The sequence below is a fragment of the Centruroides sculpturatus genome, unplaced genomic scaffold (assembly GCF_000671375.1).
Source record: "Centruroides sculpturatus isolate CEXI.00-Female unplaced genomic scaffold, Cexi_2.0 scaffold225, whole genome shotgun sequence".
Lineage (NCBI taxonomy): Eukaryota > Metazoa > Arthropoda > Arachnida > Scorpiones > Buthidae > Centruroides > Centruroides sculpturatus.
The window spans coordinates 538,042-556,592 of NW_019384500.1; the positions used below are offsets into that span (position 1 = coordinate 538,042).

At 34.3% G+C, this 18,551-nt stretch overlaps 1 protein-coding gene across 1 annotated transcript in view; it reads left to right on the forward strand.

Annotated features, from left to right (window-relative positions):
• LOC111622025 (zinc finger MYND domain-containing protein 11-like) overlaps positions 1-7,757 on the forward strand; it is a 170,845-nt gene extending 163,088 nt beyond the window's left edge. Inside the window, exon 15 of the mRNA XM_023364322.1 lies at positions 7,037-7,757. Coding sequence (XP_023220090.1) covers positions 7,037-7,159 — 123 coding nt within the window. The 3' untranslated portion in view covers positions 7,160-7,757. The remainder of the gene's footprint in view (positions 1-7,036) is intronic.
• Positions 7,758-18,551: the final 10,794 nt, after the last annotated feature.

Genomic DNA, 18,551 nt, shown 5'->3' on the forward strand with positions numbered 1-18,551 from the left:
CGTTCCTTCTATTTCATGACGTCATTCATTAATTTCTTTTATTACGGAATACCATTTTTGATCAATTTGCATACCACTAGATACATTTATTAATTGATTATTGTTTTTTCTATTATATTTTATAATTTCAACGTGTTCTTTAAATTTTCTCTTGTATATATCTCTTTCATTATGTAATATCTGTACACTATTAATATCTAACTTACAATTATTGTTTTGTATTACATGGTTATACCATGGAGAGTTACTATTTTTTAATCGAATGGCGGCTTCATGCTCTTTAATGCGTTTTTCCAATTTACGGCCTGTTTCGCCGATATAAGTTTCCGATTTATTACATTTACAATTTATTTTGTATATAGTTCCTATTTTGTCTTTTTTATCAATTTTATCTAAATTAGTTTTCATTTTAATATTGTGGAAAAGTTTATTTGTCAAGGACGGGGCCAAAACAACGTTTTCATTTTTTAAATTCTTAACACAATCATTATAAATATTGTCTATATAAGGAAACTTACTGTAATGTTGTTTTTTATTTTGTTTAGTATTAAATTTATTTTTCTCCCAATTATTGTACCATTTTTTTAATATATAGTTGGGGTAATTATTAAGGGCAAATTTCTGATTAAGTGATAGTCTACCGCCAATATTAAAATTTACATTTTAAGTGCGGATTTGCAAAGACTTTACGATATATATCTTATTTTGTCAATGCCTTATTCAAGGCATTGACAAAAGTTAACAACAAATGTTATCTGTGGAGTGTATTCTCCTCCACAAGTTTTGCCAGATGGTACACTACCTAATTAGAAGATTGACAAAACTGGATGTATTTTTCTATGATGGCAAGAACATTGTAGTTTATATTCGGATTAAAGATAACGAGGTAAAATATTAGGGTTTTAAATATTTTTTATGAAAATTATGATAAAAGAAATTCTATAATTTGATTAAACTTGAATAGTTCAAGTAAAAATATATTTTTTTTATTTCTACTGTCACTTTTGATGGTTAAAGTTTCTATATTATTTATAGTGTAGAGCAGTGTTTCCCAAACTTTCGACATCTGTGTACCCTTTCTATAATTTTCGTAACACTGAGTACCCCTCGTCAAAAAAAAATTGCATATACTTTAATAACAATCGAAATATATTTATTTTTTCCTTTTTTAGTACTATAAACAAAATAATAATAAACAAAAATTAATTTTATTTATAATAAAATATAAATGAAAGTTATATTAAAAATAACATTTATTAGGATCAATGAGAAGGATGAAATTGTTCATGTTGAGACGACAGATCATCATAATTTGGTTCCCTGGTGGTTAATTTTAATTTGAGATGCGGTTCCACATTCAAAAGTCTGTTCCTTTTTTTCGACTTAATGTCTACAAATGCTGAAAAAGCAACTCTAAATAGATACAAAGTTGGAAAAGGCAAGATGAATTACAGGACTTTCTGTTAAAACCAGATACACATGTTACATTTGTTATCAGAATGATGTTAAAGTACACTCCTCGTGTTTATTTTTCAAGAATCCGTCTGAAGCTAATTTCAACAATTGTTCTTCTTCTGCATGCGATAAACCTTCTGGCATGGATGTTGTATTAATGTTGAACGGATATCTTATCCATTCAATATTTTTGTTTAAATCAGGAAAATAGTTTTTTAGGCCCACTTGTAAACTTTTTGTATGCTGTGTTATTCATTTCAGAGTATCAGCATCAATTTTAGTAGCCAAACTTGTTATAAACTCATGAAGAGAGGAAAACGAATCCACTTCTCCATTATCAACTCTCTTTTGCCATAAATTTAGTTTTGCGATGGTAGCATTCACTTTATCTTGAACGTAAAACAATGAAATTTCTTTACCTTGCAATGATAAGTTGAGGCAATTTAAAACAGAGAATATATGTGCTAAGTATGCCAGTTTACAAAGCCATTTCCAGTCATGTAAACAATTTCTCAGCTCAAATTTATCATTAAGAAAAACTTGAAGTTCATGTCTAAGTTCAAATAATCAGTTTAGAATTTTCCCTCAAGATAGCCAATGAACATTGAAGTGAAAAAGAAGCTGACTATTACTACTTCCCATTTCTTCACACATTTATGAAAAAAGTTGTGCATTCAAAGGATGGCCTTTAATGTAGTTAATGATTTTCACACTTTCATCCAGAACTTTCTGTAGATCAGCTGGCATGTTTCATGTTGCCAAAGTCTCTCTGTGTAGCCAGACTGCACATTGTGCTAATAAATAATAATAATAATAATAACTCTCCCGTGGTCACCACCTGGTCGTGGTGGGAGAGCCCAGTAATTTTACTGAACCATAGGGCAATGCAGGCTGGAGCACAAGCTCCTGGTAGGGACACCCATGCCAGTAAGGTCTATGGGGAGAAATGAAGCTAAGNTGTTAGGAAATTTCTTAATACAGACACTGACACACACATTTAATTTTAGTTTTGTGTTGGTTGCTATGCCTTGACTCTGGTCCGGCATAGTACACAGCCACCGGTTTAAACCGAGTATAACCCACTAAACCCAACAGAATAATAATAATAATAATATTACCCACTAAGCCCAACACAGTGATAATAATATGTATGCACCAATGTGTGGATATGACATTTGGGGCAACATTTTGAATTCTTGCACGAGCCCTTTATTAATTCCGACCATACTTTTTGCTCCATCTGTGCTTATTCCAACACATCTATTCCAATCAGTTTTGTTTTCTTGCATAGATTTATTCATAACATTAAAGATATTTTCTCCTGTTGTGTGATCTGATAAAGGCTGACAAAATAAAAAGTTGTCATGAATTTCTTGATCCTTTTCATATCTAAAAATGCCATAAGATTTGCAAAATTCACAATATTAGTGGACTCATCGATTTGCAATGTATAATTTAGAAATATCAGACAATAACATCTGTTTTACATTATTAGACATATCAATGATTCGTCAATGAACTGTATTATTTGAGAGGGGAACACAGTCAAAAGTTTGTTTCGCTCTATCTCCTTTCATTACTTCTGCCATTATCTTGGCTGCAGGCTTGATTAAAGTTTCACCAATTGTCTCCGTTGCACTATATTTCACAATTAAAAGCGACATGCAATATGAAGCTTCTAGGATTTTTTGATTGTCACCTCTTGTCAAACCCCACTTTACTTTTTGAGACTGATTTAAATCCTTAAGTTTGTTTTCAAAGAATCGATGGGTTTATCTTTGTACTGGTTGTGGTCTCAAAATGGCACTTTAAGTTGGAAGGTTTCATGCTTTCATTTGTTAGATTTTCAAAACAAATGATGCAAAGTGGAATAGGCTCTTTTTCATCTCCAGTCCATGAGAATCCAAATTTTAAGATATTCTTTGTCATACTTGCGAGTTTTCTTTGCTTTTTTCTTAACTGGTTCTTTTAGAATTGAAGTGGTTCTCCATTGTTAATTTCATTATTTTCTGTTTGTTGAATGCTAGTAAAATTACTGCTTTCTTTCAGTTTAGAACTTCCAGATTTCAACCAGCGATCCATAATTTTGAATGTTAGGGATAAAAATTACATTTTGTAAAAATAATCAAAATCAATGGGACTTGCCATACATTTCTAAATTCTAAATTCGACAGTTGGCTCAACAGTGAATTTTTCATTTAGTCCCTCCATTGAATGATCTGACGTCACGTTTTGTAGAAAAAAAGAAATGCTTTCGTTGAGAGTAATGTTGAGAGGTCGCTTTTCAAGACTTAAGTAATGAGAAGGTGGCAATTGTGACAGTTTTGTTAAATAGTATTTCTGAGAGTAGAGGGGGTTATGAGATGTTTTTTAAATCAAAACCCAAAGATAACGAGGATATTCCATTTCCATATGCTGCTGCAATTGAAAAAAAAAAAAAAGCCATAATAGAAGGCTATGTGGAAAATATCGTTTTTAGATATAGCGATATGGACTTTATGTCTCATTTTAGTCTTTCTAGAAGCACTGTGGAAGTAAGTCTCTGCTAAGAATTGTTAGTTGTTGTTACTATCTACAGAAAAATTTCTTTATTCAGCATTTTTAGCTTTTTATTAATACTAAAGCACATAACAAACGTTTCCTATTAGAAAAATCGCACAAAAGTTAAAAATACATACGCACACTGTAACAGTTCAATATTAGATACTGGATGTTTCTGTGTGACACTGTTGTCTGGGCCATAGGGTGGAGGAATGCACAGAATCATAGCACCCAACGAAACCACTAACAAGTAACAAGTAATAAAAGTTTATTATTATTTTTCTATGTTTGTAATCGAAAAAAAGTAAACTGCTTGTTGCACCAGGCACAGCCAAATCGCGGTGCAGTGTGTACCCCCGCTAAACTTGTCCCATACCCCTGGGGGTACGCGTACCACACTTGGGAAACACTGCTCTATACAATGCTCTATTGTCGTGTTTATGTAAATATTATTGTTTGAAATATTTTGATTTCAAATTAAATTGTTCTCATCCTGTTTGAAATCATGATGTAAGTAGCTAGAAGAAGAAGATTAAATTTTAAACATGATATAAGTAAAACTTATGTTTAAAAATTTAATACATATATTTAATACAATAACAAAAATTTAAACATGATATAAGTAAAACTTATGTTTAAAAATTTAATACATATATTTAATACAATAACAAAAATTTAAACATGATATAAGTAAAACTTATGTCATGTTTAAAAATTTAATCTTCTTTATCAAGTTTGTAATCAAAATATTTTTTACAGCATACAGTATTTCTAACACAAATACAGTTTTATATTTATATTTATACACAAATATAAAACTGTATTTGTGTTATAAACATTAGCTAAAATTCATCTTCAGCATATAAGGTCTAAAAATATTTGGTAATTTCTGCCGCGAAACATTCAACAATTGTATACGGGAAAATATTTTCCCCGTGTGCAATTGATCTATTTCCTCCAGTTTGCTCTAAGAAGCTAAAACCTGATTGCTCTAACAAGACCGATGCTGATTCTATTCACAGTTTGCTAAAAACAAATCTACTAATGTCAACTGAGGAGCTTTCTGGGATATTAAATTTTGATCAGTCGATGGCATTCCCACATACGAGTATCCCTTGTATAACACGGTAGTTACGTTCGTAGAAAGTGCTGTGTTATGAGAATTCGTGGTTTACGAACAAAGAACTAATACAAAACATGGGGTTAGATTCCAAAAGTTAACAAAAGTACACTATTCTTTTTCGTTACTAGAAGAAATACGTTTATTAAAACAATCAATAATTAACTAAAAATCACAATTAAAAGTACTGTACTGTATGACGCATTAATATTTAGTTAAATGAGGGCGGTTTTTTTTTTTACAATGTGTCATCGTCTTCTGAGTGTTTTTCTTGATCTTGATCACAAATATCAGTAACGTATTCATTTTTATTTTTACCATAAAATTTTTTTATATATAACAGAGTAAAAATATGTTATTAATCGAAAATTTGTTCTAGTGGGTCGCGTTTGTCAATCGACGGTCGAACGATTTTTTCCAGAATTCGTGTTCAAATACAGAATTGTTCGAGTTAGATACCGCTTTATTTCGTTCGTCATTTGTACGAATGGTTATTTACTTACGGTTAAAAAAAGGTTTGTAACACTTACCTAAAAGTGTCTAAATAAAATTTTTTACTAAATACGAAGATTAATCTATAAAAACAAAACTCAGTGACAGTTTTAAAGACAAAAATCTGAAAACGACGACGACGACACTTGGTTAATAGGAAAGCTAGGACAAGGAAGAAGAAAATTGTACTATCAGTTTTCGTTATAGTAAATTTGACGAAAGACACAACAAATTGAAAATTTCAATATTCTAAAATCCGTTAGCAAATTTGAGATAGCATGTGTGCTTGCTTACTTGAATAAAAAAAATGTCGAATAAAGGAGTTTGAACTTAAAAGTTGTTAAAGTTTGTATGAGAGATTTCCCCAATTTTCGAACCGTGATATACGAGGAATACTTTTATTCAGAAAATTGGATATTTCCAAATTCAAAATTTTTTAGGTTTCGTATTTGTTAATCGATAAGAACAAAATGGATTTAGAATCATATGGAAGTACTTGCTCAATTGACTGGCTAACAATTCATTTTTGACTGCGGGCTAAAGGGATGAAAAGCGCATTGACTACCGCAGTACCCAGCGTATAATTTAGCTTAGGACCAAAGGAATGAATTTTTACGAAATAATTCGAATGTGCAGCCTCGTCAGAGGAACCGGATAATTTGTGAAAAACGTTCAGCTTCGACTAATTGAATAGGATAGTTTTCGAAACTTCGCGATAATGCTAACCACAGTCTTCCCCAGATCCAAAGGAAATGAAGTTAATCTTCTGATTGTTTTGTTCTATACAAAACAGCTCAAACAGAAGAAGAAAAAAATGTTTAAATCTGGATAAGCTGTAAAAATCATATGAATTTATTTTTTATGAATAAAAACCTATCAATTTTTTATGACAGAGTATCCGAATGTTATCGGAAAGGTATCGCCAAAAATGATAAATACATTATCGATTGAATAAATTACTTTGTTTATTAATTAGTTGTTTTTATTATTATTATTTTTATATAAAAACATGTGGAGACTTTTTCAATTAGCTAATAAAAAATGTGACCGCTGATCATAAATATGCTATAACCATAATTCTTACGAAAAATATATATGTAACATTTAGGAACAGTCACAAGAGCTACACAATAGGATAAGAAAATCGATGTTCAATTATTCGTAATTCAGTTTTATTGAAATGAAACAAAAAAAGGTAATTTTAGAGCAAACGTAAGGCATATTGATTATAACTAATACGCTATTGATATTTTAATAGGTAAAGAAAGTGAGCTTTTATTTGTTTGACATAGACGATGTTTATAATACCGACGTACACAAAAATAGATACTTGTTATTTCAAAACGTAAAATGATAATTAGTATAAAGCCACCTGTAATTAATCAATTACATAATAAAATAATGCAGTTTTCTTGTTTCTTTGGCTAGTGTTACAATTGCGAAGCAGAAGCCATCTACCACTGTTGTTGGAACACTTCATACTGCAGCGTCGACTGTCAGCAGATCCACTGGCACAAGGAGCACAAACGGACCTGTCGTCGCAAGCGATAGTCGTCAGTCGTCCCCCCGCGGTCCCTGTTTCGTTCATCGTCGGTTCCCGGTCGAAATCTCCCCAACGCCGGCTCAGTTCATTTTTAGCCCGCGCAGTCCCAAGGCGGGGAGGGTCCGGGCCCGACTGAAAATTGTCGGTTTTAATCTGATCGGTAACGCATTTACTAAAGCCACAGTCGCCTTCCCTTCGATCAAAAGAGTGGAAAGGTGACCACCGTTCTCCTATTTTGTGTACGACTGGACATTTCCAGATATTATTTAATTATTCGTCGGTGTTCTCATTTTATGAAACGACGATCGTGCCATGGGTACGTGTAAGATACGATCGTCGAAATACGACAGGTGGGACCAAAATTCTATCTACAGTCGATCGGAAAGAATAAAGGGATTTGCCCGGCGAGGATAGTTTGGCGGCGGAGGGGCGAAATTTCGTCCGGGACGGCACCGTCGAGCCCCGGCGGAAATTTCTAGCACTGGACAGGCAACCGGGGCGGAGCGCGGGTGTGGGTCGCAGCCCTCTGGTGGTCGAACTGGGCGTCGAATTAGTATATATAATATATAAAGGCCGAGGATATATTTTTCTTCGAAAAGCATTTAATAGAAATTGTCAGGATAATCGGATATTTACGTCTTCGATATTCTTCTCTTCTGTCCCCTCGACATGTTCCTTTCTTATTTTTGATCCGCCTCCTATATTTATTCTCCCCAGTAAATCGATAGTAAATTAAAGCGACCCTTTTAAATTCTTTCTTTTATTGTCTACCGACGTAAATTTTATAAGTAATTTATAAACGAGCGAAAATTATTTTAATTTTCACTAATAAAAGACGGAGAAACTCACTTCCGGATGTCTTTTTTTTCCCATTGTTTCATTATGCCTCTTACCCATGCCGGTGCAATCACTAATTTTTCAGAAGCCCTTTATCCCAGTGGCTGTATGTCAGATTGAAAGCTGCGCATCTTTCCAGGATTTAGCTTAAGGTTTTCCACAGGGCTTGAAGATAATAACTCGCGCGTATTTATTTCTAACTAAATTTGGATGCGCGCTTATGTAAAATACAACTTAAATACTGAAGAAAGCACAAAATGTGGAAATATTTTCCGAAACTTTTGCCGAAATAGAACAAGTTATATTGATACTTTTTGCGCATCAAAAATTATCTGTCAGTATTCAGTGGCTAAAACTTGTTTTTTGGGTGGCGAGGACTAGCTATAGTCTGTTTCACATTTCAAATGGAGCTGACATACTGTAGTTCTAATACAAAGAAGAAAAATAGTTGTGTGTATAATATAGTTTAAAACTAGTGGAACGAAAGATGTTATAGAGATGACTTGGAAAATTCGGACGTCTGTGAAGTTATATATGACATTTTTATTTCATCATTGTTAGTTCTTGGAGTTATAAAGACTTATTTGTGCATATACCATGTTTACGCGTATACTTTTTTCTGAAAATATTAGTCAAATATTGGAGATAAACAACAGCAGTAGTGAGGAATTAAATAACAATGCGAAATGAGTAGTTATTGATAATTTCTTATCCAGTTCTTCACTGTTGCTGTTGTTGACTCGTCATCAACTTTGTCGTCAGAAGATTTGCCCAGAAGCATCGTCTTTACTTCCATCATCGCATTAGATTTCAATATCATTTCTTGGGGTTTTGACATCCTGTAGACACTACATTCGCATATTTGACACGATGACGCTCCTTCAAGTGTCTACTAGTGCCATTTCCGAAAAATCACTTTCATTTGCGATACAGCTGCCACAAATGTACTTTAAAGAGGCAGTTGACTGATACATTAAGAGATTCAAGATATTGCTTCTTGATATTTGCATCATGTCACATTTTTCTTTATACTTTCCTACACTTTACCATATATCATTGGAAATTGTTAATCACCAATATAGTATGGCAAAGAAAAAACTTGTCTAGTCGCAAAAACCAAAGTGACTAACCAATCGTGAAAGAGATGTTTCATCATCAACGATTTTCTTTAACCTATACCAAAATTCCCTCTAATAATTTCCCATTCAGAAATGTTCTTTATTTAAACACCATAAACAATGGTAGTTGTTAATTTAATTGCTTTGATGTCCTTAAATCGTACTTTAGTCTAAAAATTGTCAACTTGGACTTACAGGATTATAGGACTATTACACTGGTGTACCGGATATTTGCAAAAGGAGTTCTTAATCAGAATAACGAAAAATCCATTTTTTCACCTGTAGTATTTCCTGTACACACGATATACGTGTTTCGGACAAATAGGCCCCCTCTTCAGCAGTTTTACTACAACGATTTTCTAAAAATTTTTAATAAATTACAATAATTTAAAAACTCGACAATAAAACGTTAAAAACTTACGGATTTTTCGTATCCAATTACTGTACTTCAAAATATGCGTAAATCACATTTAGAATAATTATCATTTTAACATTGCATAAATATATGTTTTTATATTAAAATAAGGAAAAGTTAAAATTATTTTATAAAAATATAAAAATTATCTCAAATTGATTAAACTTACTTAACAAACTTTGTTCGCATGAACTAAGTTTAATCAATTTGAGATAATTTTTATATTTTTATAAAATAATTTTAACTTTTCCTTATTTTAATATAAAAACATATATTTATGCAATGTTAAAATGATAATTATTCTAAATGTGATTTACGCATATTTTGAAGTACAGTAATTGGATACGAAAAATCCGTAAGTTTTTAACGTTTTATTGTCGAGTTTTTAAATTATTGTAATTTATTAAAAATTTTTAGAAAATCGTTGTAGTAAAACTGCTGAAGAGGGGGGCCTATTTGTCCGAAACATGTATATTGTGTGTACAGGAAATACTACAGGTGAAAAAATGGATTTTTCGTTATTCTGATTAAGAACTTTTCCTTTTGCAAATATCCGGTACACCAGTGTAATAGTCCTAATAGCCCAATAAGTCCAAATTGATAATTTTTAGAATAAATGATAGCTTGTTTTCACCAGCAATGATGGCTAACATGATGATACATGTTGCTATCCCTTGTCCTTAATTGCAATGTGTTTTCGCCTGCCATTTCGAAAATTAGTCATTTCATCAGCATATTGATAGCTTCTAGGTTCTAATTGTGTTCTTTTATTAAAGAAATAATGTTTCTAGAACTGGAGTAATTTGTCTTTGTTTCTGGAAGTCGTTGTGACATTGATGTATTCTGCTCTATGGCAAGATCATGTTGAGTCATAAATTGATTCGTCCAATCATAGTTTTCCTTAAATTCATTAAGAGACATTTTCTGCCTCTGCTATCAGTGCTTTACAATAAGCATTTTACTGATATTGAAAATCTATTCACTATCATATAATTATTAAATTTCGCTGTAATAACAGATAAGGACTAATTATACACCAAAAAATCTTGTATTAACTACTATAAATCTCGGAATGCATTTTGGCGTTTGGCTCTTCTCAGTCGGTCCAATGGAAATGGAAAAATAATGCGTGTCGTATCCTGACACGTGACACTCCTTGATCTCCCACCTCAACCCTTAACCACCAAAATTTAATAGCATCAATGACCCTTATATACATGATAGCATGCCAAATTTCGTTACTTAATCTTTACCCCATCCTGAGATATTCCGTATTTTTTTTTCCTTTCACTTCTGTAATTTTCTGTAAGTGAGAATCAGAGTAAAGAAAAGATTTTTATCTTCTGAATGAAATATTTGTGGATGCTGGATGCAGTTTCCAAATGTTGGAAGCACGATATCACAGATTAGAATAATGATTTCTTCGCGAGTTGGCTCCAAGTCACTTCCAGAATTACATGTGGTTATGGAAAATGTTTAATTTGTAGTCTACATAGATGGATTTGTTGGAGGAGTGTTTTTACTTTTTGTATCACACCACAAAGGTAATTATTGTCAAGAAATGGACAGTTTCTGCATTGAAGAATAGTTCAAAAAATTTACATTACCATGTGGAAACTCTTACAATCCATAATGATTATTTGTTTCGGGTAATGCAAGATAACATAGCATTCTTTCTGAGACTTTACTTGAAACGTTATGGGAAAAAGAAATAGTTTATGATTGATTAACTGAGGAAGTAATGCTTGTTCCGTATCATCAGAAATCAGAAAAAGATACAAAATCATCAAAGAAATCTGTTTCTATTCTTATTCTGTTTGTTCTATCAGAAATCGATCACAGGATTGGAATGATGTCAAATTTGACTCCGAAGTTTTTGTAAAACTCCACGTTTTGAGATCTCCAGTGAAGTTCACAATGGTTGATCCGTTCGATCATTCTCGATGAACGGTCTTTTCTTTCGTTTAAGGAACGTGTCCGGGTTCACCAGACAGACACCTTACGGCCCGGGTTGATGTACTGTACAATTCCTTATTGCTAACTGGATCACTTCGGCGGATAAGTCCGTAGAGTCTGTCACTACCGTTTGACTCGCAACAAAGAACTTTTCGTTTTGATATCTGGTCGACGCCTCGCTGTAGGGATCCAGAGAAACGTGAACTTGAAACATTCCAAGGGACAACTAAAAACTGTCCTGAAGATCGTTGTCCCACCCTTTTAAAGGATTCTGTCGGTCCAATCCGATGCATGGTCAGTACCTCCAGGTCCGCCTCATTTGGGTACGCTGACCAAGTTGGTGACGATGCGTCACGCCAAGCTTACCCTTTCGGAAAAACGGAACCTCTCAGGTCAGGTGACAGACAAAATCGCTTTATCTCCGACATTTCGTTTGGACTACATGACACCTGAAACCAAATAAGTAAAAAAAAAAAGGAAAAAAAAATTCCGTAGATGTATGTATATTGGAGTCTGTTTCGTTTTGATATCTCAGGATGAGGTAAAGATTAACAAATGAAATTTGGTATGAAATAAGGGACATTGATGCTATTAAATTTCGGTGGTTAAATATTGAGGGGTGTTGATATGGAGGAGTGTCACGTGTCGTATCTCGAGAGAGAGGTCAGTCAGATTTAATGAAGTTTTTCTTGTTGGAATTTACAGTTTTTTTAAATCTTATAACAGATGGCGCCACACGCAATTTTATTTATTATAAATAAAGTTAGTGTTTTTAAAATCTAAATACAGCCGGAACAGTTACACAACCCGTTGTTAAATTTTAAAAATAATGATAACTTCATTTTTTCATTCATCACACTCAGTCTTGGGCCCATTGCGTAGAAATTACAAGTTACAATCTGCAAGTCGTAAAACATTAAAAAGTTCTCTGAGTTTTTAAAGTCAAAACAAATTTTTTTAAGATTTTTAAAATTCATATAAAATTAACGAAGTCAATGTTGAAAATTCTGAATCTTAGGTTAATAGAATTCCATTCCTTTCCGTCATAGAGGAGTGTATTTCTGTTCGCTTTTACTCCGAAGAGAAGAGAGACAGGAGATAGATCGCAAGGCGACGGAAGAGCTGGCCTTATAGAAGACGGCCGGAAGATACACGAAGGGAGATAGAATGCCTTCCGGGATGACTTATGGGGAGCTGGCCCCTATTTAGGTGTCATCTGCAAGCAGAAAACTCCAAGCTACCAGTCTGTCCAATCGAGATGCGAACCCACAACCGAACTCCCAGTGTTTAGGGTCTGGTCACCGCCGCTATGAGCCGAGACGGAGTCCACTCGGCCAGAGTTAATAGAATATCAAGGTTTTTGCCTTAAAATTTATTTTTTATTATCCTACAGTTCAGAATAGAATATCATGGATTTTCCCATAGAAATGGTATCATTACTTTCCAGGCTGTTATATAACAGATGGAAAGTATAGCAACACGAGAGATTTGTGAAGTGTATGGCAAAGAAGCGATGCTCTTAGGACGGCTCAAAATTGGTTTAAGCGATTCAAAAATGGCAATTTCGACCTCAAAGACATGCATCGCTCCGGATGTTACGTTCAGTTACATGAGAAGCGACTGAATCAGCTTATTCACGAAGATCCACGCCAAACGACGAGGAATTGGCAGAGATAATGGAATTCTCCCACAGTACCATAGAGCGACACCTTCACTCGGTGGGAAAGATTCAAAAGTTGGGCGCATGGGTTCCGCATGCTTTGAACGACATCATCAAAAATCAACGAGTTACGATCACACTGCCCGTTTGTCGGAGCTAAGCCATTTGCGTTACTTCGTATTGACATACAGGCACCATTTTTCGTCGCCGGTAACAATTCCGTAGAGAAATCGTTGCTTGTGTCCATGAGTTGACCGATGACGGGCATGCAAACCGGCGGAGATCGCGACTCGTTGATTTTTGATGTCGTTCAAAGCATGCGGAACCCATGCGCCCAACTTTTGAATCTTTCCCACCGAGTGAAGGTGTCGCTTTATGGTACTGTGGGAGAATTCCATTATCTCTGTCAATTCCTCGTCGTTTGGCGTGGATCTTCGTGAATAAGCTGATTCAGTCGCTCCTCATGTAACTTGAACGTAACGTCCGGAGCGATGCATATCTTTGAGGTCGAAATTGCCATTTTTGAATCGCTTAAACCAATTTTGAGCCGTCCTAAGAGCATCGCTTCTTTGCCATACACTTCACAAATCTCTCAAGCAGCTACTGTAGCTTTGGCCCTCGATTAAACGCAAAAAGCAGGTGTCGAAAATGTTCTTTTTTGTCGACTTGACACTCCATTTTATTGACCTGAAAAGAACAAAAAGTATATCAGCATAAAAAGCTAAACACACTATTTTGTAGAGCACATAATTCTCTATCAAATAACATAAAACGCATTGCCAAAACATTTTATTTTTCACGCAAAACTTTCACTTAAAAAGAAACACCAGGACTTATGGGCAAACATGTCCACATTTTTCTTGAAATTTTTACTCCCCTCTTCCCATTTTCCCGGATTGTCTAAGTTTCCATAATCCTTTACTCTCTTCAGACGTCCAACAAAATAACTCTCCTCAAAGTTTTTATCAATAATAATAAAATGTATAAGCTAAAATTTAATGAAATAAAACGGATGTCCATTGAAGCTCAATCCTTCCCCTCCCTCCAGTGCGGACGTCATGGGTAGTTTTTACTTAATAAGTTATTTTAATATAATATAACAGATGGCGCCACACGCAGTTTTAATTGTTGCTTGGAAAATTGAACAACTTGATTGATTTTTTTTTCCAATGTCATCTTCAAGTGATCCGGTCATAACCAGAGGTTACAGTCAGCCTTAATGGTAAGTTGGTAAGTAGAGCAAACAGTAGAATGAAATTAATGTTTTATAACCTTTCGAATTAAATTACTATGTATAATCAATGCTAGAAGAGATGAATCGAGGAAGCGATTTGGTTGTTACAAGTTTATTGGGGGTCCTGTTCTACGAACAAGGACTCAAGTGAAACGAAAAATAGGAAAAAATCTCCCAGTCCTCTAATCAGATTCTACAGAAATTTCAATCTTGTTGCACTCGTGATTAGTGTATTTTGTTACGGTAAGAAAGGGAAGAGATATAAAAATAACTCGCTCTGTATAATGAAGTACTTTTACATAGAGACTACACACAATATTGTTAATTTAAAATAGGGTTCCCCAAAGTGGTCGATAAGAGTTCTCCAGAGGTCGATTAATACCAAGAGGATCAATTAAATTGTCTAGGAAAAAAATAGAATATTCCAATAAAAATTCGAAATACGGATATGATCAACAACATTACTGACTACCTTAGTTATAAGTTCTTGAGTTTTGCCTTAGCCTTCGCCGCTTTAATTAAGCATGTGTTACTCTGTTTTCACACATCTGGCAACTGTACTAGTGTTGCAAACATGTTATGAACGCTGATAGTTCATTATACACAGACATACGTTGCACTGTTACACTCTAGTTGGGTTGTCACTCTAAGTATTTTATATCTAAATGTAGATATTTTGTCCTTTACAGCGAAAATATCGTAATATATCGAAAATTATTAATATAGTACAGAAGCGTTTGCAAGTAAAAATGGAGCTATTTAAATCTTCACTGGCTCGATCCGATTTTAAATATTTTTCAAACTTGCGAGTACTAAAAGAAAATGAAAAGGTTTCCGACCGTGATTTGGAGATATATATTAAACATCTTGATAAAATAAGAGATTTTAAAGCACGTTTCGAAGAATTGGAGAATATGCATGTTTCCGAATGGTTTGCTAATCCATTTGATGTAAAAATAGATAATGAAGGTCGTGAAACTGGCTTAGAAGATGAATTGAGTGAAATATGTGTAGATCTCGAAGCTAAAGCGTTGTTTAAAAAAACCTCAGTGAATTTTGGAACAATAACAATATTGCCACTAAATATCCCAAGCTCAGAGCAGAAGCCGAACCGTTCTTACTTGCATTCCCAACTTCATACGTGGTTGAAGCTGGTTTTAGCCACGCGAACGCAATTTTGACAAAACAGGAACAGATTGAACTTGGAAAACCGTGGTGATTTGCGACTAAAACTTACCAATTTTCAACCGAATATCAATAATGTTATGAGATGTATTAAACAATTTTTGTGAGATTAAAACGTTCAAATTAGATAAAGGTTAAAATGTGTATACTGTATGCACATCATATGACTGTTAAGTTTTAAATTGATTATATTGAAAGTATACATGTTTCACAATGCTAGGTGGCTTTTTTAGTTACGCCGGTTTATTGCGTAATATAATATTTGCATTTATTGGCCGCTTACTGTCCACTTCGCCATTTTATACATGGCCGCCAGATTCAACCACACGCTTTTGTGCTTCGTGATAAGTTCCTTTTTCACCTAAATGTTGAAACTGAGGCCTTCCTCTTTGGTTCGTTGCTTCACCCACTTCTGGGCTGCTATAGTAAATGTAGGGGTATATCTATATACAGTGGTGCCTCGTATAACGTACTTAATCCGTTCCAGGTGCACGTCCATTAAGTGAAAAGTCCGTTATACGAAACGCATTTTCCCGTAGAAATACATGTTAAAACATATAATTCGTTCCGCGGCATAAAGTAACCATACTGTACCATTAAAAAGATGAAAATGAAGCAGTCACCAATTATGCCGGATAGTCAGATGTTGTGAGGAGGAGATGGAGGATCACTTTCTTCACACATTCATACAGATACAGACATTTTACACATTGCAGCAGGTCTCTTTTTATTGTTTTTTAATCGGAGTCAGATTCAGGAGAGGCTATCAGAGCTTGCAGGGTCAACTCCTCTTGTTCCATCCTTTGTTTTTTGCCTCTGGCTTCTTGAAAAACATGTCCAAGGTGATCTGTTTCTCTCTCTTCTTCAACACCTGTCGGAAATGACGGGCAAGGTTGTCATTGTAGAGATCATTGATCCTCAGCTCTGTTTGGATAATGAGTGTTGGTAAACCCCTGAACCTCCCCCATTCGACAAGGAAGTTGTTGTCAACTTTCACTCCTTCTGATGATTTCTTGCTTTGTTTCAATTGAAATCACCTTTCTGTTTTTTTTAGAAGCCATGATTTGCACAACGCTTGAATAAATGTAAATACCCTGCATTGAGGTGATGTACGTAATAAACAAGGGAGCAAGCCGAATCCCACGGGAGCTCTGTACTTCAGATATACTAATAATATATTCTAATACAGTAGAGCCTCGAAAACTCGGCACTCCGGATAACTCGGCCACACTCTGGCAGGGCAAAAAAATCCTTAGTTAATTAATTTTCATTATAGACAGCTTTATGCCTCAAAGTATTTTTCTGAGGTCGGTCTTATCAAGTAAATTACTGTATACAGTGTATTCATTAATCTTCATTTTCATGTAGTAAAGGCTCTATGCCTTCATAAAGGACGTACTTTTCCTTTGTTTAAGGGTATTTGGGCAGTTTATTATCTGTTGTATTCTCAAGCAAACAATACATACAAGTACAGTACAATATTTTCTGAGGAAACACGCATACTTATCCTTTTTTTAACCCCATTTCCGATAACCCGGCATTTTCACAAACTCGACCACCCTTCGGTCCACATTAGGCCGAGTTTTCGAGGCTCTACTGTAACACTAACGTATTATAAAAATAGCAGATTGTCATTGGCAACGGCAAAAGAGTGAAAATATTTGCACTTGTTCGCAGAAAGTTTGTTGTTCGCCTCACATAACTGCCGAACGGAAAGTCCGTGTTCGCAGCCAGTCCGTTGCTCGAGTCACGTAACGGCCAAACAGAAAGTCCATTATTCGCAGCGTCCATTATTATTCGAGNAGAAGCTTCAGAATTTAATTCTTATTGAGATTTCCTCTAGCATATCCTCTTTTTGAAATTTCATTTTGAATCTAATAAAAATTACAAGCATAAAGACTTGTTTTCTATATATGCTGAAAATCTTTTTTTATTATTGGATTTTCTAGTTCTTCTGTCGTGGTATTAATGCCACTAAAGGAACTACTGCTCTTTGCTTTTGATAAGAATAATTTCAGAGTCTCTATTGTGGGAATTATTTCAGATGAAGTGGCTTCTCGTTTGCTGGCTTTCCACATTAATTTCTTTGTATTGTTTTACAAGTAGAACAATTTTTTCAACGAGAGACCACTGATATGGGCTCAACGTGGACATTTTATTATCTATAGCATATGTGACAAGGGCCTTTTGCTGTTCCAACATGTATCAATAGTATGTAGAATTCCAGTGAGTAGTAACATCTTGAATTAATTTGTGTTTCTGCAAACCTAACTTTTCTTGCAAATATTCTAATTTGATTACAGCTACAGCAGAATGATTAAAATGTGTGACAATATTTCTATTAACTGTGATTATAGTTTTCACATCTTGTTTAGAAAATATGCATTCGTTTAGTGTCAGATGCAGCGTATGATAATGCTTCTAACAAGTAAGTTGCAATTCCTAATTCCAGCTACTAGATTTGCTGCAGAATCTCTTAGTACTAAGAATATCTTATCACTTGTCAACTTATACTGTTCAAGAACAATTTTTAACTGTTCACTGATTCATGTAGCTGTATGGGAACCTTCAAAGTAAACAATTTGCAAAACATCTCTTTCCTGCTGAAAATCATCCTTCAGCCAGTGAGCTGTTACACTTAAAAAAAAAATTGTTTGTAGTTGCTATCCAAATATCAGTGGTTAAAGAAATATACTTTGTTTCTGTTAAACACATAAACACTTCAACTTTTTAAACGATGTCGAAGTTTTCATGCGTCAACAATTAATTGTTGAGATTTATTTTAGAAACAAAGGAAGAGATTGTTGATTTTGCGAAAATATTCGATCGTCTCTTGTTTACCTGACCCGAGGGAGATGGAAATTCCAGGTGGAGAAAAATGGGTTTTTTCCACATTATAATTAACTGTATAATTAACTCCAGGATGTCATATTAATGCAATAAATTACATTAACACTAATCGGCCGATTAATCGGTATCAGCCGATAATGCATGG